The sequence below is a fragment of the Somniosus microcephalus genome, chromosome 27, assembly GCF_052327205.1.
Source record: "Somniosus microcephalus isolate GS21.2 chromosome 27, FLI_Smic_1.0, whole genome shotgun sequence".
NCBI lineage: Eukaryota > Metazoa > Chordata > Chondrichthyes > Squaliformes > Somniosidae > Somniosus > Somniosus microcephalus.
In genome coordinates this window covers 7,953,481-7,978,039 of record NC_141013.1, presented here as the reverse complement: position 1 = coordinate 7,978,039, position 24,559 = coordinate 7,953,481, and the positions used below count along the sequence as shown (strand labels likewise).

The 24,559-nt window shown below is 46.4% G+C and overlaps 1 protein-coding gene across 2 annotated transcripts in view; it reads right to left on the bottom strand.

Moving 5' to 3' along the window:
* Nucleotides 1-24,559, bottom strand: part of iqch (IQ motif containing H) — a 178,074-nt gene that overhangs the window by 25,130 nt on the left and 128,385 nt on the right. For both annotated transcript variants that reach the window (XM_085968436.1, XM_085968437.1), the window contains one exon: nucleotides 21,547-21,833. In XM_085968436.1, the coding sequence (XP_085824562.1) occupies nucleotides 21,547-21,833 (287 nt within the window). The remainder of the gene's footprint in view (nucleotides 1-21,546; nucleotides 21,834-24,559) is intronic.

Here is a 24,559-nt window from a genome sequence, read left to right as displayed (position 1 = left end):
CCCTGCTTTCTCCCCATATCCCTTTAGCCTTAAGAAATATAGAAACATAGAAGATATACTTGCATTGGAGGCAGTTCAGAGAAGGTTCACCAGGTTGATTCCTGGGATGAAAGGGTTGTCTTATGAGGAAAGGTTGAGCAGGTTGGGCCTATACTCATTGGAGTTTAGAAGAATGAGAGGTGATCTTATTGAAACATAAGATTCTGAGGGGGCTTGACAGGGTAGATGCTGAGAGGATGTTTCCCCTCATGGTGGAATCTAGAACCAGGGGGCATAGTTTCAGAATAGGGGGTTGCCCATTTAAGATGGAGATGAGGAATTTCTTCTCTCAGAGGGTCGTGAATCTTTGGAATTCTCTACCCCAGAGAGCTGTGGAGGCTGAGTGTGAATATATTCAAGGCAAAGATAGACAGATTTTTGAACTACAGGGGAGTCCAGGGTTATGGGGAACAGGCAGAAAAGTAGAGTTGAGGCCAAGATCAGATCAGCCATGATCTTATTGAATGGTGGAGCAGGCTCGAGGGGCCAAATGGCCAACTCCTGCTCCTATTTCTTATGTTCTTATGGATCCAGACCAGACCAGGAGATGAAGGTCTCCTGTATCACTGCCTTTCCTATCTGAAGTTAGTTTGGCCAATGTCAATCCAGTTTCTAGTGGGCCCACAATAAAACTAGCACTAATTTGCAATCTTACTCCGAGATCTGGAAAATAGCAATAATGTTCTCTTCTGAGGCTTGTTAAGGCAGAATCGAGAGAGCTTTACGCTGCTCGTGTATGGTAGCACAGTGGTTATGTTACTGGACTAGTAATCCAGAGGCCTGGACTAATAAATCCGGAGACGTGAGTTCAAATTCCACGGCAGCTGGGGAATTTAAATTCAGTTAATTAAATAAATCTGCAATTTAAAAAAAAGCTAGTGTCAGTAATTGTTGTAAAAACCCAACTGGTTCACTGATGTCCTTTAGGGAAGGAAGCCTGCCGTCCTTACCTGGTCTGGCCTATATGTGACTCCAGACTCACAGCAATGTGATTGACTCTTAACTGCCCTCTGAAATGGCCGAGCGAGACACTCAGTTGTACCAAACCGCTAAGACAAAGTCAGCACTGTGGGAGTACCTGCAGCAGTTCAAGAAGGCGCCACCAACTTCTCGAGGGCAATTAGGGATGGGCAATAAATGCCGGCCTCGCCAGCGATGCCCACACCCCATCAACCGAATAAATCTAAATCTGCTTGATGATGACAGTGTGTGATGGTGACTCTGGGCACTTGAAATCAGAAGAAATTCTCCGACACAAAAAAGGACAGGAATTGCACAGCAGATGTGTTCGCATATTCCTAGATTTTTTTTTGTTCTCTCCTCCTCTCCTGAATGCGCTGAGCATATGCCAGCTGTCCTCTCCTGGTACCTCATCCAAGTGGCCATTCTTCATGTGCACGCCTAAACAGCGAGCAGCAACAGGCTATTCCACTGTGGGGATTATCACGGGCAAACCCAAACCACACCCCAGCCAGATGTTTACAAACGAACAGGACGATGCGAGTAGCTGTGGGATCCAAAGCTGATTCCCTCTCAGTAACACGGGGGCATTGAGCATAATTGAGAATCAAATCTGCACGCGAAGACCCACCTGAAACCTCATCCTGCCCTTTTCTATTTTCACATGCTAATAGACCTGTTGTACATTGCCCGCATTTTGCTTTTAGTTAAGGACCTTATTTATCCTCTTGAAGCTATATTTTCAGTTTATTGTATAATCTGATGGTTCCCCTGCCGTCCTGGTGTAATTCAAACTATAAAAAGCCTGTCAGCTTCTAGTTCCTCTAATATTAACACTATAAAAATAAAGCCAGTGAATGTTAGTCATGCAAATCCTGGTTTTGAACACTTTTTTTAAGAATCACAATTCTGTCCATATAGCTTTTAAAAATAACTTGTCCATTTTTCTCCCCATTTTTTGGTGCTGGGGTGCAGATCCACAGGCAGCTCTTCAACTCCAAAAGGTTATAACTATTGGGAAAGGCTGAACAGGCTCGGGCTCTTTTCTCTAGAAAAGCAAAGGCTGAGGGGTGACCTAAAAGAGATCTTTAAAATTATGAAGGGGTTCGATAGGGTAGACGTAGATGTTTCCACCTGTGGGGGAGTCCAAAACTCAGAGTTATAAATATAAGATGGTCACTAATAAATTCAATAAGGAATTCAGGAGAAACTTTTTTACCCAGAGAGTGGTGAGAATGTGTAACTCGTTACCACAGGGAGTGGTTGAGGTGAATAGCAAAGATGCATTTAAGGGGAAGCTGGATAAACACATGAGGGAGACAGGAATAGAAGGACATGCAGATGGGGTGGGAGGAGGCTCATGTGGAGCGTAAACACCGGCACGGACCAGTTGGGCTGAATGGCCTGTATCTGTGCTGTAGATCCTATGTAATTTTTATTGTGTGAGCCTGCACACTAAGGGGCCTAAAATCAACATTGTTGTACCTGTTTTACAGGCAAATGTAGCAGTGGGAAAGCCCATACCTGATTTGTAACTGGGCCACTGCTAAATTGGGCAGGGCCTTTTTGATTTTAAGATGGCCACATCCAACTGCAGGTTATTCAAGGAAACGACCCATCACTTTCTCAACACAACTAGGAATGGGCAATAAATGCGGCCTTGCCCATCCCATGAGCAGATAAAAAGAAAGCAGGTACCCTGTCTGATTTTTCTTCCTCCTCCCTAGCCTAGAGGTCGTCTGAGGCTACAGTAGCACCGCTACTGTCCATCAACTGAAGGCAACTGTAGCATAGGGACTCACTTCCATAGGGAATGGTTGAGGCGAATAGCATAGATGCATTTAAGGGGAAGTTAGATAAGCACATGAGGGAGAAAGGAATAGAAGGATATGCTGATGGGGTTGGATGAAGAACGGTGGGAGGAGGCTCGTGTGGGGCATAAATACTGGCATAGACCTGTTGGGCCGAATGGCCTGTTTCTGTGCTGTAAATACTTTGTAATTAAAACTGATTAAACTTCTAGTCCTAAGTCTTTTATATTTTTGGATTTTTTTGTGTGTGGCAGTAAAAGTGATGTTGGTTTCAACCCACCCTTCCACCCCCTCCTGCCCCACCCCCACCCCTCCAACACCCATCTATCTCGGCACGATGCTGAGCTCTTTTTCCGCCGCCTTCGCCTCCGTGCCCACTTCTTTGGCCAGGAGTCTTCCCCCCGCACGGCTGACCCTTTCTCCCGCTTTCAGAATTCTCGTTCTACTTGGACCCCTCCCTCTGGCCTGTTACCCTCTCCAGATCTTTTCATTGCTAACTGCCGCCGTGACATCGGCCGTCTCCATTTCTCTGCTCCCCTCACTCACTCCAACCTACCTCCCTCTGAACTTGCAGCACTCCATTCTCTCAGATCCAACCCCGACATTGTCATTAAACCTACTGACAAGGGTGGTGCTGTTGTTTGGCGAACCGACCTCTGCCTAGCGGAAGCTGAACGCCAACTCTCCGACACCTCCTCCTACCTCCACCTGGACCATGACCCCACTACCGAACATCAAGCCACCGTTTCCAAGACTGTCACTGACCTCATCTCCTCTGGAGATCTTCCCCCCACAGCCGCCAACCTCATAGTTCCCCAACCCCGCACAGCCTGCTTCTACCTCCTTCCCAAGATCCACAAACAGGACTGCCCTGGTAGACCCATCGCTTCAATCTGTTCTTGCCCCACGGAACTTATCTCTTCCTATCTCGACTCTATTTTTTTCTCCCCTTGTCCAGTCTCTTCCCACCTACATCTGCGACTCTTCCGACGCCCTCCGCCACTTTAACAGTTTCCAGTTTCCCGGCCCCAACCGCCTCCTTTTCATGATGGAGGTACAATCCCTCTACACCTCCATCCCCCACCAGGATGGCTTGAGGGCGCTCCGCTTCTTCCTTGAACAGAGACCCAACCAGTCCCCATCCACCACCACCCTCCTCCGCCTGGCTGAACTTGTTCTCACATTGAACAACTTCTCCTTTGACTCCACTCATTTCCTCCAAATCAAAGGTGTTGCTATGGGAACCCGCATGGATCCTAGCTATGCCTGCCTTTTCGTGGGATATGTGGAACACTCTTTGTTCCAGTCCTACTCGGATCCCCTCCCTCACCTCTTTTTCCGGTACATTGATGACTGTATCGGTGCCATCTCCTGCTCTCGCCCTGAACTACAAAATTTCATTCACTTTGCTTCCGATTTTCACCCTTCCTTCACCTTCACATGGTCCATCTCCGACTCTTCCCTTCCCTTCCTCGACTTCTCCATCTCCATCTCTGGGGATTGGTTATTGACTAACATTCACTACAAGCCCACTGACTCCCACAACTACCTGGACTACACTTCCTCCCACCCTGCCTCCTGTAAGGACTCTATTCCATTCTCTAAGTTTCTCCGTCTCCGCCGCATCTGCTCCGATGATGCCACCTTCCATACCAGTGCTTCCGACATGTCTTCCTTTTTACTCAACCGAGGATTCCCCTCTACTGTGGTTGACACGGCCCTCAACCGTGTCCGTTCTATCTCCCGCACTTCTGCCCTCACCCCTGCCCCTCCCTCCCGGAACCACGATAGAGTTCCCCTTGTCCTCACCTTTCACCCCACCAGCCTCCACATTCAACGGATCATCCTCCGCCGTTTCCGCCACCTCCAGCGTGATCCCACCACCAAATGCATCTTCCCCTCACCTCCCCTTTCAGCATTCCGTAGGGACTGCTCCCTCCGCAACACCCTAGTCCACACCTCAACCACCCCCAGCACCCCTTTCCCTTCGCCCGGCACCTTCCCATGCAAGCGCAGAAGATGCAACACATTGCCTTATACCTCCCCACTTCCCACTGTCCAGGGCCCCAAACACCCCTTCCAGGTGAAACAGTGATTTACTTGTACTTCTTGCAATTTAGTATACTGTATTCGCTGCTCACGATGCGGTCTCCTCTACATTGGGGAGACCAAACGCAGATTGGGTGACCGCTTTGCGGAACACCTCTGTTCAGTCCGTAAGGGGGACCCCGAGCTCCCAGTGGCCTGTCACTTTAATTCTCCGCTCCATTCCCACTCAGACCTCACCGTCCTTGGCCTCTTGCATTGTTCCACGGAAGCTCAGCATAAGCTCGAGGAACAGCACCTCACCTTTCGATTAGGCACTCTACAGAACTCTGGATTCAAAATAGAGTTTAACAATTTCAGATCATAACCCTGGCCCCTATCACATATATATATATTTTTTTTATTTTATCCACAATTTTTGTTTGGCCCCCTTTTTTCTTTTTCCCTCCCACATGGCAGCTGTCCTTCATTCTGCCCGCGCAATTCACACCCCAGCTAGAGCCATCCTTTGTTCCTTAACCTGTCCCATTACCACCTCCTCTCGCCTTGAATATCTCTTAATGTCTCTCAATGTCTCTTAATCTCTCCTGCTTTCTATCCTATCACTGACCTTCCCTTTTGTTCTTTCATCCCCTCCCCCCTTTTCCCAGCCCCCAAACCTGCTTCCCATTTCCTGCTTTTTACCAGTTTCATCGACCTGAAACGTTAACTCTGTTTCTCTCTCCACGGATGCTGCCCTGGCCTGCTGAGTTTTTCCAGCGTTTTCTGTTGTTATTACCCATCTATCTCTAACTGGCCGGATCCACAGAGAATTTACAAACTCCACCGAACAGCAGCAAGAATCAAACAGACCTGGCATCATTGTTAGAAGCAACAAAGAAGACTGAAATATGATCCTGAATCATACCTGTTCTTATTGTCTGTGTTTTCATTAAAGCTGCAATCTAGCAGCTGGGGCTCCCCATTAACTTGCCTTGTGCCACAACAGTGTGAGGGCAAACATATGTGACATGTCTCCCTCCTTTAAAGAAGCCTGCATTTAGCAACAGGTAAGAGATTTAAATGGATATGGAGCCACAAATGTATTTGTTCAAAGAAATAAAGTGCCTTCTGTTAGCTTTAAAGTTTATGCGGCAGACTATGGGCAGCGATCTCAGTTGGATTCACTAGTTATTTCAGTCGTCCCAACTCTCTTTCATGGCATATTTGAAAAGATCATTCAAAAATAACATACGCTCAGTTTAATTTTATTGTCATGCTTATTTGCAACTCCATTGATCTGCCAAGATAGGCCAGACTTTAGGAACCTGGGGACATATGTTGTACCCTCATTTGAGTGCTTTTAAGCAAATGCACATAAGATGGCTTGTATTCTTTGTATCATTTCTCTATTAATATTGCTAAAGTTTCCAATAAGCACGAGAATCAAATCAACTAAAAGGTCAGCACACAAACTAGAAGATGACGAATACTGCCTCCCATTATCAAATTGGGCTTTTCCAGCACCTCTCACACACTCCTGTACGGAATACAAGGAAAAAATGCCTTTCTGATAGGTGATCATTCAATTATCTGTGATCTCCAACCAGAGTCTGTGGCTGGAATTTTGTGGGGGGTCAGCGGGCGTGATCAATGACGGGTCGGGTGGGAAAGTGTTTTTTTTTTTACAGCGGGTCAACCCAATTAAGCTCATTATTGACTTGTTGACAGATGATTAACAGGCTTTTTTAACTTACCTTTGCACTTTAACTTCATGGCCACGGGAACCACGCTGTTTGGGGACTACAGCTGTCAACCTGAGGCGGGAGTTCAGTGGCCATTGCTCCAGCCGATTCCTTGACAGCTTCAAATGTACAGTAAAAGCTCTCACCTGACAGATCTTCACTTTCCTCAGCCACAAGTTGTTTCTCAGTCCATTTCCAGCACAGATTCTGCAGGCTTTCCACTCTCTATCCCGTGTCACCTCTTTAGAAGAACTCTCTCACCATTGACAGAATGCTTCTGTCATCTCTACTTCACCTGCCATCTATTCCATCAACATGGGTGCCCTTTATACTGTTTCACCTTGGTCCTCAGAATCCAGCCATGATCAGCCCCAACACCAGCAGCAACAGGCACACCAGCAGCACCAACAACAACACCAACCTTCTCCACAATCACCTGATGCTGCAGAGGACAGAGGGCATCAGCACCCGAGCACATTACTGCCCGGAAGGCCAGGGATGGCCTCACCATGGCCAGATTTACTTCACTTGACGCTGTACAGCCTGGCTGCCACAGATTGACACCACCCTACACCAACACCATAAAGCATCCCTACAATGTCCAAGCCATTCCTTTCACACTCCCTACCATTGTGGTGTGGGGGGCGGGGGGTACTGTTATGTTTCAACATTCACTGCAACTCACTAAGCCACTTCCAAAGGTGCACACAAATCTGTCCAAGAACGCAAAGTGTTGAAAATAAAGGTTTCAATGTTTGACAGCACATTAACAGAAACTTTACATGAACATTGGCTAAAACACCCAAGTGGCTACCCTTGTGTGTTGTTAGTTGGTATGATTGCACTAGGATGAGGGTGAGGGTAAGTGTGAGGGGTGGCTAGTGAGATGGGAATGTGATATTGTAGATAGAAAGGGTTGGGTGGAGGTGCAAGGTGAGTTGGTGTGAGTAAGGATGTGCAGGAGTAGGGTAGGGAAGGCAGAGGAATGGGGATGTGATGAGAGGCACAGCAGGATGAGGTTGAGTGTGGCTTTGTACTAACGTTTTGTGATCTAATGAGATCATTGAAAGGTTTGCGCCACTGCACCCAGATCCTCCTGACGACATCCCTGCTTGTGTCCCTCCTCTGCAATATGCAACCAGGCTGTGTTGGTCTCCTGGGGAGGTCTCTTCCGCCCATTGGAAGGGAAGATGACCTCCCCGCGTGCTGTGACTCCCTCCATAAGCATTTGGAGACAGTCATGGGAGAACCTGGGTGCAGCCGTGCACCTCTGTGCAGTGATTGTCAGTGTTTGCAGCACTTCAATGCTGTGGAACACTGACAGCACAAATGTCAAAATAAAGTTGGCCATGGTCCCTTTAAGGAAACCGGCTGATGACACGTCAGGAAATGACGTCACCAGACCCGCTTCCTCTAATTGGCTGGGAAACGCGCTGGGCAGGCTTAACAAGCCCCATCAATGGAAAGTCATTTCAGAGCGGGATGGAGCCAGCAGCGGGGTCGGGACCCGCCACCAACGTCGCCCGCCACGGACCCGCCGCCAACGTCGCCCGCCAAAGACCCGCCGAGGTGAGTAAAATCGCAGCCTGCTTGTCTCAGAATCTTATCACAACTACTGCCATCAGTGCTCCTCTGTACATTCCCCACTTGTCCCTCCAAACATGCTGTCCTACATTTCTTCCTCTTCCTTGCATCCTCAGTGTTGAAATCAAGGCTCGCTGCTCCTTTACTGGACTTTCAAAACCCCTTACCTCCCTCAATCTTTCCATCCTCCTACGATCTATATACTTTTAAACCCCAAGCTGGCTATCACCTAACCACTGCTTCTTCATTTACCTTTCTTTTCCCTCTCTTGCTCTTTTTAACCTGATGGTGCCCAGCACTGCGGGCTTTGGCCCTTCTCCTTAGAGCAGAGAAGGCTCAGAGGAGATTTGATAGAGGTGTTTAAAATCATGAAGGGTTTAGATCGAGTAAATAAAGAGAAACTGTTTCCAATGGCTGAAGGGTCGATAAAGTGATTGGCAAAAGAATCAGAGGTGACATGGGGGAAAACTTTTTTTATGCAACGAGTGGTTAGGATTTGGAAGGCACTGCCTGATAGGGCGGTGGATACAGATTCAATAGTAGCCTTCAAAAGGGAGTTGGATAAATACAGTACTTGAAGGAGATAAAATCGCAGGTATCTGGGGAATGGGACTAACTGGATTGCTCTTCAAAAGAGCTGGCACAGCCTTGATGGGCCGAATGGCCTGCTTCTGTGCTGCACTATTTTATGATTCTATCTAGGCCTATTATTAAAAACCGACAACAGCACCTTGTATTTATATAGTGCCTTTAATAAAGAAAATGTCCCAACGCACTTCACAGGAGGAGGCCAGGCAATAGTAGGAGTAGCGGTGATGGCTGGAAGTGTGGTTGAAAAATGATAAGTTTTGATCAATCTTTTGAAGGTGGGAGAGAAATAGAAAGGTCAAGGGGTTTGGGGAGAGAGTGCCAGAGAACAGAAATGAGATGGCTGAAGGCTCTATAATCAATGTTGGAGTGGAGGTGGATGCAAAGAAGCCCAGAGTCAAGAGACCAAAGAGCACACAAAGGGATTTAGTCTAAGAGGAGGTTACAGAGGTAGAGTGGGGTGAGGTTATGGAGGCATTTGTAAATCAGCACAAGGATTTTGAATTTGGTGTGTTGGGGGACAGGGATCCAGTGAAGATCAGTTGTTTTGGCGGGGGGAAGGGGGAACTTTGTGTGGGACAGGATACAGATGGTGGAATGTTTTAGTTGGAATTTGTGTAGGATGGAGTTCTGCACTGAAGAAAGTGTTGGACAAATCGAATTTCGATAAGGGTTTCAGTGGTGGGGGAATGTTGTAGAGGTGGAAGTAAGCAGTATTGGTGATAGATACAAAGAAAAGAAAGACTTGAACTCATATAGCGCCTTTCACAACCTTAGGACATTCCAAAGCGCTTTACAGCCAATGAAGTATTTTTGAAGTGTAGTCACTGTTGTAATGTAAGAAATGTGGCAGCCAATTCGCACACAGCAAGCTCCCACAAACAGCAATGTGATAATGACCAGATAATCTGCTTTAAGTGATGTTGGTTGAGGGATAAATATTGGCCCCAGGACACTGGGTATAACTCCCCCGCTCTTCTTTGAAGTAGTGCCATAGGATGTTTTATGTCCACCTGAGAGAGCAGACGGGGCCTCGGTTTAACGCCTCATCTGAAAGTCGGCACCTCTGACAGTGCAGCACTCCCTCAGTACTGCACTGGAGTGTCAGTCTAGATTTTTGTGCTCAAGTCTCTGAAGGATAGGACAGGATATAGGATGTGAATCTCAACTCAGAGTTGAACAGGATACTAAGGTTATGCTACTTCCAGTTCAGCTTGGGACAGCAACTGGGGAGGAGCAATGAAATCAGCATGAGGGTGCAGAGTTTTTGACGGGTTCAATAATCAAATGGGTTTTCGTTCGAAAGTCTTACTAAGAATGAAAATAAATAATTATCCAGCAGCATCATCAACAAATAGAGCATAGTTGGTGGAAAATGACAGAACTTGTTCCATGAGTATTCTATTTAAAGCCCTATTTTGCCAATATTAGGAAGATGAACTGAAGCAAAATTAATTGAAGGACTTTCCCAAGCACAAAAAGTGCGTTGATACTTCATAGATCATGCGAATTGCTACTTATCTTAGGGCTGCTGCCACTGGAAAAGAGAAGGTGAAGGGGAATCTAATAGGGTTTTCAAAATTATAAAAAGTTTTTAAAGATTGTTTTCACTGGCTAGAGGAACTGGTATCAAGAGGGGCATAGACTCGGAATCATCACTTGAAGAACAAAGGGGGAACTCCGCCACCTGTGATAAAGCTTGAATTACTTTGCCACAGGTGGTTATTGAGGCAGAGATTATAACATGATTTAAAAGAGAACTGGATCACATTATTTGGTTGACCCCGGGAAGGGCGGGAAAATGGAGTAGAGGTAGAAGATCAGCCATGATCTTATTGAATGGCGGAGCAGGCTCGAGGGGCCGTATGGCCCACTCCTGCTCCTATTTCTTATATTCTTATGGATAAGTATTTGAAAAGGACGGAAATAAAAAGATATGGTGAAAGGGCAGGGAAATGGGAATGTGGACTGCCGCCGCTGAAGAGACAGAAACGATAGGCTGAATGGTCTTCTCCTGTACTGACAATTCTACGCTTATCTCTCGCTCAAGAAGTGGGTGGCTACCATCTTGGAAATCTTTGTTCCCACCTGAGGCATTACAGAGAACAGCAACGCAAACCATCATCAGCCCAAAAGAAGGAAAGCAAGAGGCCAAACAGCCAAATCCAGCACCCAACTCCTCTCCAGGGTTGGCCAAATAATATGATCCTCAAAAATGTGTAACGCACTCCAAGCAGGCCAGCTGACTCGATGGTTTAAGGTATGCTCAGGTAAATATAATACCCAATTTTCCAATAATTGCAAAAAGTAGACTTGAGCTGGCCACTGGCACAGGTGCGCCCATCACCGGTTGCTCAGGGCGCAGACTACGTTGAATTTTCCGATGGGAGTGCCATCCTGAATTTGAACTGGCTACTGGCACACGAAAAGCTTGCTCAAAGAGCTTGGCCTGTAGCGCACTTCGCTGGGAAGTGGAATGTCCAGCAAGGCTGCAGCTCTTAAATAGCTGCAGCTCACCGTAAAAAGGGGAAGTTGGCCAGTTGCTCATAGTGAATCAGTGAAGATGGTGATGCAGTGGACAGCACCACTACTTTTGACGCTAAAGGAATAGATGGCCTGCTGCTGAAGGTGCGTGAAGGGAGTTTGGCCCTATTGTGGGCTGCAGGTGACCTTCAAGTAAAAGCGCATGGAGGGAGCACGGCGACTGACTCAATGCAGTCACCCAGCTCCCTCGTACCTGGCTCCAGATGATGAAAAATTTTGCTTGTAGCAGGTGGAAGGCAAAGGTAACTGTACTCCTCAGCTTTGCTCACATTTCTTGTACGGCCCAAGCCATGGCACAAACGTAAGTTGGGAACTGCCACAAACAGATACTGAGGCATCCAGACCTGAGGGGCTTATCTGCGGTTAGGGGTTTCTCAATGAGGTCAACAGCCGTGGATGCAGAGGACACTCCCAAGAGCCATCCATCAAGTGTTTCATCTCCTTCAGATAACATGGACACTGTGAACTGCTGTACAATGAAGGCATCATGGCTGCCTCCTGAATAATGGCCACTGACATTGCAGAATGAGTTTTCTGTGGTTGCTCCCTTTGTCCCACCATTGGTGGCAGAGTCTTAAGTCACCTCAGTCCTACTTTTTGAAACTCCCTGCCTAAACCTCTCTGCCCCTCTCTCTGCCTTTAAAATCCTTCTCAAAATTAATTTCCGGTCACTCCTAGCCTCTCCCTTCCTGGCCCAACTCCGCCCCTGTCTCAGCTCATCCGCTGCTGAAACCCTCATCATGCCTTTGTTACCTCTAGACTTGACTATTCCAATGTTCTCTTGGCTGACCTCCCATCTTCCACCCTACATAAACTTGAGCCCATCCAAAACTCTGCTGCTGTATCCTAACTCGCACCAAGTCCTGTTCACCCATCACCCCTGTGCTCGCTGACCTACATTGGCTCCCGGTCTGTCAATGCCTCAATTTTAAAATTCTCATCCTTGTTTTCAAATCCCTCCATGGCCTCACCCCTCCCTACCTCCGTAGCCTCCTCCAGCCCTACAAGCCTTCAAGATCTCTGCGCTCCTCCAATTCTGACGTCTTGCACATCCCCGATTTCTATCACTCCAACATTGGTGGCTGTGCCTTCAGCTGCCTGGGCCCTAAGCTCTGGGATTCCCTCCCTAAACCTCTCTACCTCTCTCTCCTACTTTAAGGCACTCCTTAAAACCTACCTCTTTGACCAAGCTTTTGACCATCTGCCCTAATATCTCCTTATATGGCTCGGGGTCAAATTTTGTTTGCTAATGCTCCTGTTAAGCACCTTGGGACATTTCACTACGCTAAAGGCGCTGTACAAATGCAACTTGTTGTTGATGGTGTTTAGTTCCTTACGCATTTCCTGCTTTCTTCTTTACGTTAACGGTGCTTTATAAATGCAAGTTATTGTTAGGTGGTTTAATAATTGATGGTGAAAAATAAAATAGCACGTCTAGGCTCCGATTGCTTCAACTAATTTCACTTAGAAACCTCGAATCGTCACTCAGCTGAAACAAGACTGATTGCACCATTTCCTGCTCGAACTCATTCTTTCCCATGAGATCAAAACTATGGAATTCTGTCAGCCTGCTCTTCCTCCTCCAAGTTAGGGGTTTTTAAAACTAACCACCATTACTTGGTGGTGTCTTGTACTACAGACCTTGAACCTTCACCGAGGCCTTTCCTAAACTGCTCTTCGTATATCTATCCTGTGAAGGGTTTTTAAAATCCAGCTGTACCGTATGTCAGAAACTCTTTCGTGATTATTCCAAGGGGACATTTTTCAGAATTTCAACCTCGGAGAATATAAAACTACATCTGGCTTTGGGGTGCTGCATTTCTGCTTTTTGAAGTATTTTTGTGTGTGTGAATTGTTTGTGCTCCAAGGTAAAGGGCGGGGAAGGGTGCAATTCTGCAACTTTTACCCTTTGACCATATTAACTACTCGTCAGTTAAGCTATAGTTTGGGTTAAAAGCAAATGGAGTTTCCTTAACGCACATGAACTAAGCCCATTACAGCACAATTATATTTTAATTGCGCGAACAGTATTTTTTCATTCCATGCTTTCTCATTTATTCCTCTCTATATTCTATCCATGGCTCAGGTGCACACCATGCCTCTGCCATGATTGTGGTCACTTGCTAGCACTAATTTTGATTAAATTCTTTGCCACCCTCCGGTCTTCCCTGCTTCTTACAAGTTACAGGATGTTAAAAATTGATTTTACCTCTGGGTGGGCAGGGGAAAGGGGTGAGTAGGGAACGCTCTTGCTGGAGAATATTTCAGACCCGGACGATTTTAACTTCCCGGCCTCATTAACCTGTTGCCGGTCCACCTCCTGCCTGGAATGGTCAGGAAGTGGCTGCCGGTTTCTGGAAAATTGGGCGGCCAAGGTAGGTGTGGGGAAGGGGGCTCTGGGAGTGTCTCGTGGGAGGAGTCCTGGGAATTTCCTTGTGGGGCCCAGATGAAAAATTGTCATCAAGCAACAAAGTAAAACAGAGAGTTTTCCAACTAGATCTGGGATAATGTTTTTAAAGTAATTTAACTTGACACTTTCATTATACAGGTAGACTACCCTTTATCCGAACTTCCGAAAACCGAAACCCTCTAAAAACCGAAGGTTTTTTCGTTCAGCGTAAGTCATGCGCACGACATGACCAGAGTGGCGCACGACTTACGCTGAGCAGGGCAGAGGGTCACTGAGTTCCCTCCTGGGTAGGAGATTGCAGGCCGAGCCGGATAAGGGATAGTGTATCCTTTTTCCGCACTTCCGAAAACCGAAATCGTTCAGCGTAAGTCGTGCGCACGACCCCGACCCCCGCCGACCCCCACCTCCGACCCCCCGCTGACCTCCCCGCCGACCCCGACCCCCCCGCCGACCCCGACCCCCCGCTGACCCCCACCCCGACCCCCCCGCCGACCCCGACCCCCCACCGACCCCCACCCCCGACAAATTTCCCAGTCTTATAAAATACCTTCCGAAATCCGAAATTTTCCGAAAACCGAAACACGGCTGGTCCCGAGGTTTTCGGATAAAGGATAGTCTACCTGTAATACATTTTTGTATGAGCTGATGTGCTCTTTTGATGTCACTGTTTGGCCAAATCTTACCTCGGCCGTTTGTCCATTAGAAACTTGTACTTGAGTTTGTTATTGTTGCAATGCTGTTATCCAGCTGTGTGTGAGGCTTTTCCCTTGTTTGTTTGTATGTCTGCTTTAGTTATATCCTTGCATGTTATAGTTATTATCATATAATTCAGAAATTCCAAAACTAACAATAACTTGCATTTATATAGCACCTTTAACATAGTAAAACATCCCAAGGCGCGTCACAGGAGTGATTACCAGACAAAAATTTGACACCGAGCCACATAAGGAGATATTAGGACAGGTGAGCAAAAGCTTGGTCAAAGAGGGAGGTTTTAAGGAGCATCTTAAAAGAGGAGAGAGAGATGGCGAGGCGGAGAGGTTTAGGGAGGGAATTCCAGAGCTTAGGGCCGAGGCAGTTGAAGGCACGGCTGCCAATGGTGCAGCGATGAAAATCAGGGATGCACAAAACTAAGGAGCTTTTGAAAATATATAAGTTAGCTGGCTGGTGGAATTGTCCCGCACTGATTCTCATTCATTGGCTCATCCAGTCAGAACTTTTCTATTTTTGTGCGATTATTTTTTTTCCCTTCGCCCAACAATCAGTGAATGAAGAACACCTGAAACAAAATGCAATCCAACAAAGTAACTTCAAGCAGATCTCGACACAAGTGAAAACTCCAAGCTGCAGTGAGTCCTCTCAAGCTGCCTCACACTGCAAGCTGAGCTCTGAAACCAGACCAATCTTACTGATAAAATACAATGCCCCAAGCGCACTTCTTTCTCCTCTGCTTTTCCGAAGGTGCTGACTGTCGCTGGGGTATCTTTCCTTGGGCACCACCTGCCCTCCAGTATTCCTAATGCGCGGGCCCAGACAGTAAGAGCTGGCTGGGTACGCAGCTGTGGGGGAGGGTAAGGGTCACAGGTACACCCAGTCATGGAGGGCATTGCGACTCAGCCCGATCCTCAGTCGATGCCCAGTGCAGATGCACTTTCCAGCAGAGTGCACCGGATTGTGCTCAGGAACGGGAACGCTGGTTGTATCCCCGCCACCACAACCGATCAATCTGAAACCAAAGGTTGCCTCTCTACAGCAGCCTTGACAGGAGAACATAGGAATTGCTAGACGACAAAGGACCAAGGCCCATCCCGTTCGTCTTCTACCATCACCATGATCCAACGACAATGGAGTTGTTCACTAATCATTGCAATCAATCTGATTCAATTAGTCAACAGACGTGAGGTGAGGAAAACACCAGTGGGGTATTCCAATTAACTCAGTAGAGACTGGGGATCGGAACACGGACCTACTCCCAAGTTTGGTAAGCAGTTGTGCAAAAAGAAAACTAGCAGTCTTTTTAATTTATTCTTGAGATGTGAATAACACTGGCAAGGCCACAGTTATTGCCCAGAGACGCTGATGGGGTGTTGAGCGGATTACTAGGCCACTTCACACCAAATTCCATTTTCTGCTATTTTAATGCAAGTGTCAACCTGTTCAAGTTGTGGGTTCAAGTCCCACTCCAGAGACTTGAGCACAAAAATCCAGGCTGACACTCCCGTGCAGTGCTGAGGGAGCGCCGCACTGTCGGAGGTGCCGTCTTTGGCATGAGACGTTAAACTGAAGCCCCGTCTGCTCTCTCAGGTGGACGTAAAAGATCCCGTGACACTACTTCAAAGAAGAGCAGGAGAGTTCCCTCAGCGTCCTGGGCCAATATTTATCCCTCAATCAACATCACAAAAACAGATTATCTGGTCATTATCACATTGCTGTTTGTGGGAGCTTGCTGTGCGCAAATTGGTTGCTGCATTTCCTAAATTACAACAGTGACCACACTTCAAAAAGTGCTCATTGGCTGTAAAGCACTTTGGGACGTCCGGTGGTCGTGAAAGGCGCTGTAGAAATGCAAGTCTGTCTTTCTCTTTTTCATTATAAAACAACAGAGAAGAAATTGGGACAAGTGCATTAAGTTTTGATTTGATAATAGTTATGGTTGTAATTTCTATGCTACAAAATATTAAGGGAGGAGGAGGAGTACGTTAGGATGGACAGTGCTTTTGATTTGTTCAGGTTCACCTGTAACTTTTGAAATGAGAAACCGAGGTGAAGAATCAAAACCTATATTCAGTGAGACCGAAAGGAATAAAAGAGCAGAGAGGATGGGTTTCCTCTCATGCTGTGTGTTTGATCGCTGACGATTCCCCTCATCACAAACAGACGCGGTAAAAAATAAAACGTTTATGATTTCACCAGAAATATCAACCAGAGGAAATCTTCCAGCGTTTTCTGGAAATGTTGGACCATCAGCTTCACAGATAAGATAAATCAGGAACTAGAGTCATAGGCCTAGAAATTCAGTTAAGGCCCGCCAGCAGGCTAATGCCCAAAAGTTAGCGCTGCGCGCGGAGCCACTTGCGCCCGCCGGAAATTCAGTTTCAGCGCCCCAACTCGAAGGCGGCCGCTATTCAAGGGTTTCGGCGCCCCCGCTTGGGGCGCTGAAACTGAATATCGGCGCGCTAGGTGCCGAGCGGCAGGCTGCGGTACTGCAGGCCTCCTCCTCTTAAGGGGGAGGTGCCTGCAACAGCGAGATCGCCGCTGGATTGTGCCGGCAAATGAGCCCGGCACCACGGAGAAGTGCCGGGCTCGCGGAAAGCAGCTGGCAATGCCGCGGGGGGGGAGGGGTGGAGGAGGCCGGGGAAGGAGGTGCGGGCAGGCGGCCGCCGAAAAAGCGGCCGGCCGCACCTCCACCTTAAAGCGCCCCAGTAGCGCAGCAGTACGGCCCCGTTTTTCCAGCGCTGTTTGTGGCTGCTGCAGAAGAGGCGGCCGCAACTAAATATGGGGTTTGGGCCGGAAGCGGGGCGGAACCGGGGCACTGCGCACACCGATGACGTCATCGGTGTCGGCGCAGCGCCACCGGCTACCGCCGCCATTACCGCAGCGCTGAATATCAGCGCACCCTCTTACACTGGCGCAGAAACCCTATTTGGGCGGTAACTGGGCGCAAAGCCCACTGAATTTCTAGGCCATAGAGTCATAACGGCACAGAAGGAGGTCATTTGGCCCATCGAGTCCGTGTCGACTCTCTGTAGAGCAATCCAGTCAGTCCCACTCCCCGGCTCTATCCCCGTCGCCCTGCAAGTTTATTTCCCTCAAGTGCCTATCCAGTCTCCCCTTGAAAACGTTGAGTGTCTCCGCTTCCACCACTTCCGTCGGCAGCGAGTTCCAGGTCCTCACCACTCGCTGTATAAAAAAGTTTTTCCTCACGTCCCCCTGTATCTCTTGCTCAACACCTTAAATCTGTGTCCCCTAGTCCTTGTACCATCAACCAGTGGGAACAGCCTTTCCCCGTCTAGCCTATCCAAACCCGTCATAATCTTGTACACCTCTATCAAATCACCCCTTAACCTCCTTTGCTCTAATGAAAACAAATCCAGCTTCTCCAACCTGTCCTTGTAGCTAAGAGCCCCCATCCCCGGAACCATTCTGGTAAATCTCCTCCGCACCCTCTCAAGGGCCTTCACATTCTTCCTAAAGTGTGGTGACCAGAACTGGACCCAATACTCCAGTTGTGGCCTAACCAGCGCTTTATAAAGGTTCAGCATAACTTCTCTACTTTTGTACTCAATGCCTCTATTTATGAAGCCCAAGATCTCATATGCTTTGCTAATCACTCTCTCAATATGTCCTGCCACCTTCGGGGACCTATGAACTAGTGATTAGGTGATGCCATGTTTGGGGTTTGAAACTTTGAAGATTGCAGAAGGAAGGGAAGACTCGAGGGAGGTGAGGAGTTCCACGGTTTTGAGATCCTTGGGAAGAACAAGGTAGAGTAGGAGACTGTTCAATAAGTTCCAACTTCAACACAGCGAGGATGAGGGAAGGAGGAAGAGCGCATAGTGAGGAGCACTGACTATAGCGATATCGATAAAACAGAGACAAGAAAGGCTGCAACAGAGACGGGGATTAGATGTGCAGTATGTTTCCTTTACATTATTAGTTATGTCTGCTTGGCCTGAAGGCAAAAAAAGCTATGAGTGTTAGTATAACATTTATGAAAAATGGGGAAAGGGATTTTTTTTAAAAAGATTTGTGTAGAAGTGTGAAAATGTCTAATTTTCCAGACCAATGCCACAAAGACTGTTCGATGAAAGGGCCCATGTAGACTGCCACCTACTGGCAAAGCTTCAGAACATACAAGAACAGAAAATTCAACACTGCATTAACCAGACAGATTCCAGAACTACTTTTGCATGAATGCATTTAGGTTATATTGTCTCGGAGTCATTAAAACATTACTTTAGAAAAGAATATGTGAAACCATTTATGTTTTCAATTACCATATTCTAGTTACAGTATAATTATATTTAATTACATTATTAAGCTGTATGAATTCTCTGTAGTTATGTACTGCAGCACTGTGTAGAGAGTGTAGTATGTAGATACTCAAGAGCGTGTTTGGGCCACGCTTTTCCTCGTGTTACGGAGCAGCATCAGTTCCTCCCACATCCTCCCAACCAGGAAGAAAATAAAGAAAATCTTAAAATAATTCACCAGCCCAGTCGGCTGTCCGACCAAAGTGAATTTTTGACAGAAATCTACATTCTATGGTTGAGCACAACACCACGCTATTTCAGAGAAGTTATTTTAAATTCCAATCAGCACCCACTGCATTTAGACACAATTACTGACTATAGCAGCAGAGGGGCTAGCTTCGATTAGGGACGGGGGGCCCACACTGATTAAAGCACTTGGCTATCACCAGTTTTTTTGCTTCCCCTTTTCTGGCGCAGAACCTGTACATTCAGACACTATTAACACCCTGGTGATGCAGGCTCCGTATTTCAGCAGGTATCACAGTTGTAGGAGGCAGCTTTAGCCCTTACTAGGTCTAGCCGTGGGGGTTTACATTTTTTAAATGCTCAGTGCAAAGCGTACCTGAGGTTTAAAGCATTTTTTAAGACTCCCCGAGTATTTAACCATCATCTAAATTCAACATGTAAGAGTTTAAATCATGTTTTCTTTTACACTAAGAAATCTGGGTGAAGGGCCAAGGCTCACAGTGCAGGACACCATCAAGGATGAAATCAATTGGAAAGAAGTTGAGATAAATCAAGTACTAGTGAGCTGGTGATGCCAAACTTGACTTTTAAAAGGCTATAGGTTGTAGGAGGAATGGCAGATTGAGGGAGATTATAAAGTATTATAAATTACTTACAACACGGAAACAGGCCATTCGGCCCAGCAGGTCCATGCTGGTGTTTATGCTCCACACGAGCCTCCTCCCACCCCTCTTCCTCTCACCCCATCAGCATATCATTCTATTCCTTTCTCCCTCCTGTGTTTATCTAGCTTCCCCTTGAACCTATGCTATTCACCTCAACCACTCCCTGTGGTAGCGAGTTCCACATTCCAACCACGCTCTGGGTAAAGAAGTTTCTCCTGAATTCCCGAATGGATTTATTAGTGACTAGTTTTGAGGTCCTACTGTGTGGTTACATTGAACTTTAATGGCCATGTTAGTTCCAAATTTGGCCTCTCAGCATATTCAAACCAACTTATAAACCAGCCGGTGACCTAATAAACAAAACCATCTTGGGATTGGTTGGAGACGATCCACACAAGCCAACAAGGCTGGAGACTGAATTACGTCCAGCTCGCTTGGGAATATTCTCAACACTTCTGCCTGGGTGATAATAGTGGAGTAGATCGGCTGCCCTTTATGAACCCAACCAATTTTCATTCCATTGATTGGAGGCAGGCGGTTGAGTGATTTGCCCTGCTGGGTTACCGCCCGGGTGCTGAAGTGGAAATTATCCATTTGTTGCTTTCCCTGTACCATAACAACAACTTGCATTTATATAGCGCCTTTAACATAGTAAAATGTCCCAAGGGGCTTCACAGGAGCGTTTATCAAACAGCAATGTGACACCGAGCCACATGAGGAGATATTAGGACAGATGACCAAAAACTTAGTCAAAGAGGTAAGTTTTAAGGAGCATCTTAAATGAGGAGAGAGGCAGAGAGGTTTAAGGAGGGATTTCCAGAGGCTAGGGCCTAGGCAGCTGAAGGTACGGCCACCAATCGTGGAGCGATTAAGATAGGGGATGCGCAAGAGGCCAAAATTGGAGGAGCCAATTATAGCACCTCAATTGCCGTCTCAGCCAACAGCATGTAACTCAGCACTGGAATTGAATTTGGAACCTTCTGATCTGTATAGTTAATGGTACACTGTGTGGTCCCCTTACCCATCACTGAGGGAGCTCTGCAAACACCTTCAGATTATAGAGTAGAGCTTTGGATCGGTGAAATTCACGGCTACATGCTTCCTACCTCCTGCATGCTCTACTGTTATGCAGGTGATACCCACTTAAAGTTGATTAAGCTCTACCCTCAACAAATGATATCACGATCATTAACTGTCCTGGAGAGTGCAGTCATACTCACTATCTACCCAAGAGCAGCTAAAACAGAAAACAGCAAAAACCCTCCCCACAGATTGTTAAAACTATAAGTAGTGACATAGCAGAGAGTGATTTGAAGTCTTTAATCTTCGGGTTCAGGTAAACAAGCTTTCTTCTCGTGGTTTATGATATCAACCAAATCCTTCAACTGGGCAACTTTTCCCCCTCCCTACCCCAAACTAAATGTAGCTGCTCTACACCAACAACTGATCGAGTTCAGTTAGTTTAGCACCAACCAGCATCAAACCTGGGCAAATCATTCTCACTTATCCATTACTCTCCATTTAATTAGAACAAGTTGTATTTTTGGGGGGTATAGTAAGCTACTTTGCATTCAGTTAAACTGTTCTTCTGGATCAAGAGCCACTGTAATAATTATAGACCTATTACAATGAATCTTTACATGAGTATTGAGCTAACTTATCGCAGTCAAATATAAACGTAGGTAGAGGGGCACTAATAAAACACAATTTAATTAATTAAAATAATACTTATGATATGATATTAATGTACGTCCCCGCATGGCAAAAGCCAGCCCTTTGAGTTTGCAATTAGTTCACTGACCTGAGAAGATGGATTAGCTCATTTGGTGAATTTTATAGCTGATATGTTCGCAAAGCTCACATTATTTTTTTGTAATCTCTTTTTTATCTTCACCCGGGGACCTGGATCTTTATTAGTCAGTCTGATATATGAACCTCAATTTGTGTCCACCTCACCTGCTGCTCCATTGTATTTGGATGTATGAAGGTCACTAGGTCAATTGAGAAGAAACCGATCACTCCTCTGAATTTACAGGCCTCGGCAATCTTTACACACACCGAGTGCAGGTTGCTCGGATCCACGGAGCACTGTGGCACGGTGGTGCCCCAGCATTCCAGCGGGCTTTTGGAATGGATCTGGTCCCCGCAAGAAACCACCGACACCTCCCCGGTGGGCTCTATGAGCATGTCCACGGTAAGGTTGATAACGCTGTCTGAAGGAGGGTACGCCTCCACCACACCACCTGGGGAGAAGAGGCAGAAGAAACCAGTCAGCAACTGACAGAACAGGAATACCCAAACCTAACATTTCAGATTATCCACTCAACAGGTATTAAACCAATCAAATATTACAAGGTTACCAAGGTATTATGTAGTTAGCATATCTATCCCTTCAGAAATAAAATTCTAAATATTCCACAGAATATCCCACAAAAATGTTTTTGTTCCTCATCAAAGTGTTTGTGATTATAAACAGTTTGAGAAATTTCCCTTTTATAAAGTTGCCTGCTACAAATATTAGCACGTGTTATATTTCCACTTTTGCTGTAGTCCAGTGGTATAATACAGGAAACTTTGGTTTATCCGGAGGTTGTATGTCCGGAAACCTTGATCTAACGGCAGAAATCAGCAGCCGTTTTGGTTAGGTTTTTTTTCTTCTCCTAGCATTTTTTTTTAACAGTCAGGCTCTGGAAAGCGTCTCTGTAGCTTAGCAACAGCTTCAGAGACGCTTCCCAGGTACGGGCCGAGTGTTTACAAGCTGTTGCTAAGCAACAGTGTTTGTTGTCAGATACGGAGATGAAAACCTCCGTATCCTTCAACATTAGCGCTGGTCTATCCGGAAGTTTTGATAGATCGGCAGCAGCTCGGTCCCGTCGGTGCTGGATATCGTGAAGTTTCCTGTAGCGCCATTCTGCTTGAGAAGTTGAAGGAGGTTTCAGCACGTTGGAGAGACCTAATGCAGATTAGGTCACAAGATTGGTTTGGATGAAGCCCATTGGATCTCACCATCCCAGAGTACCGACCCTACTGTTTCTTAAATTAGTCCAGTGTCCGAGCATCTAACCACACTAGCTGTCAACCCAGAAATCAAACACTGGTTATTATTACGACAAAACATAATTACTACAGATTTTACACATTGCTTGTTTTTTTTGCCCCCTTCTCTGCTGCAAACTCCAATTCTTACTGGATTATGGTTATATGGGTGCTGGCACCTCTCTAGTACCTTGCCCAGAAGGCCATTTTTCATACGCAAGCTTTAACGGGGAGTGCTATTCAACCATGGGGGTTACCGTAGCCAAGCCTGATCCCGTCCCCGTGTGACACGTGCACACTTTCTAGCACGGGTCACATGACAGTGATCAGGATTGGCATCTCTGGCTGATTTCTTTGTACCCTATCTTGGCAATGATCCCAATTAATCGGGAATGGTAGAACAGTGGTTATGTTACTGGACTAGTTAATCCAAAGGTCTAGACTAATTGATCCAGAGACATGAGTTCAAATCCCACCAGGGCAGCTGTGGAATTTAAATTCAGTTAATTAAATAAATCTGGAATAAAATGTTGGCCATGTACAGGAAACTCTTTGGTATCCGGCACGGCGTGTTGTCGGTTGATCAAAAATTCCGGATGACGGAGAGGGTTATCTACCGAGGCTATTTTTAACAAAGAAAAATAAAAAAATCAAGAAATGTGCAGTATACAGTAATTGGTACTCACCTACAGGATGTTGTGTTAAATGGATGGTGGAAGATGCTTGATTAAGTACAGTACTGCCAGTTGAGGGTAATGCAATGCAATGACTACCAGCAGCGTGGGAGACACACAGTACCCTTGTAAAATGGCGGATCAGAAGAGACTCCCGGCAGCGCGGGAGAGTCAGACTCCTGTTACAGGGGTATTGAGGTGTTCCGACTTCCGACAGCACCAAGAAGCCGGGTAGTGGCAGTTTGGAGAACTACCCTCACTGACTAACTCGGCCACCGCGGGAGACTCGGACTCGGCAACATTGCCAGTTATTGAGGTGTTGTTTTCGGAGTGAGAATTTTGCCGGTTAATAGAGAATTCCGGATATTTAGGTGCTGTTTAAACAAGAGTTTCCTGTAACTACTGGATTGTCGTAAAACCCATCTGGTTCACTAATGCCCTTTAGGGAAGGAAATCTGCTGTCCTTACCCGGTTCTGGCCTATATGTGACTCCAGACCCACAGCAATGTGGTTGACTCTTAACTGCCCTCTGAATTGGCCTAGCCAGCCACTCAGCTGTATCAAACCGCTAGGAAGACCTTCACCTCACGGACTGCAGCGGTTTAAGAAGGCGACTCACCACCACCTTCTCAAGGGCAATTAGGGATGGCCAATAAATGCTGGCCTTGCCAGCGATGCCCACAGCCCAGGAATAAAAAAAAAATTGACGCCCCCGCTGGCATAAGCTAACACAGCACAGAGGGCAAGGGTCAAACCTGTGACCTCCAGGCCGGAATGGCTCAGTACCACACCGAGCACCCAAAACACACCCATTTCTCTGCTGATCCAAGTGATAAAACACATTCTACGAAAATCACAGGAGGATTTTACTTGATTACTAACAGAATCTGAATGATATTGTGTACTTAACTTTATATAACACGAGAGAAAACATTTAAATATTGCTGTTATTAAAATAACGTATTTTCTTAAATTTTAAGCTGTAATATTGCCATTTTAATAGTTGTTAACAGGCTCTCAGGAGCATTATTCCGAATAGAAATTGCACGGCATTAGAATTGAGTTGCTAACTGAGCTCAAACTCTGATGAAATTCAATATCCATCATGGAAAAGATGCAGCAAATCTGCACTGGAGAATAGATTACCAGTTTTTAATGTGGTTTTCATCTCTGCGTGTTATCATTTACAAACAAAATGAAAAGCAGCCAAGCAAACACATCCACAATTCACGTTCCGGTATACTTGCTCCAAGCTGAAT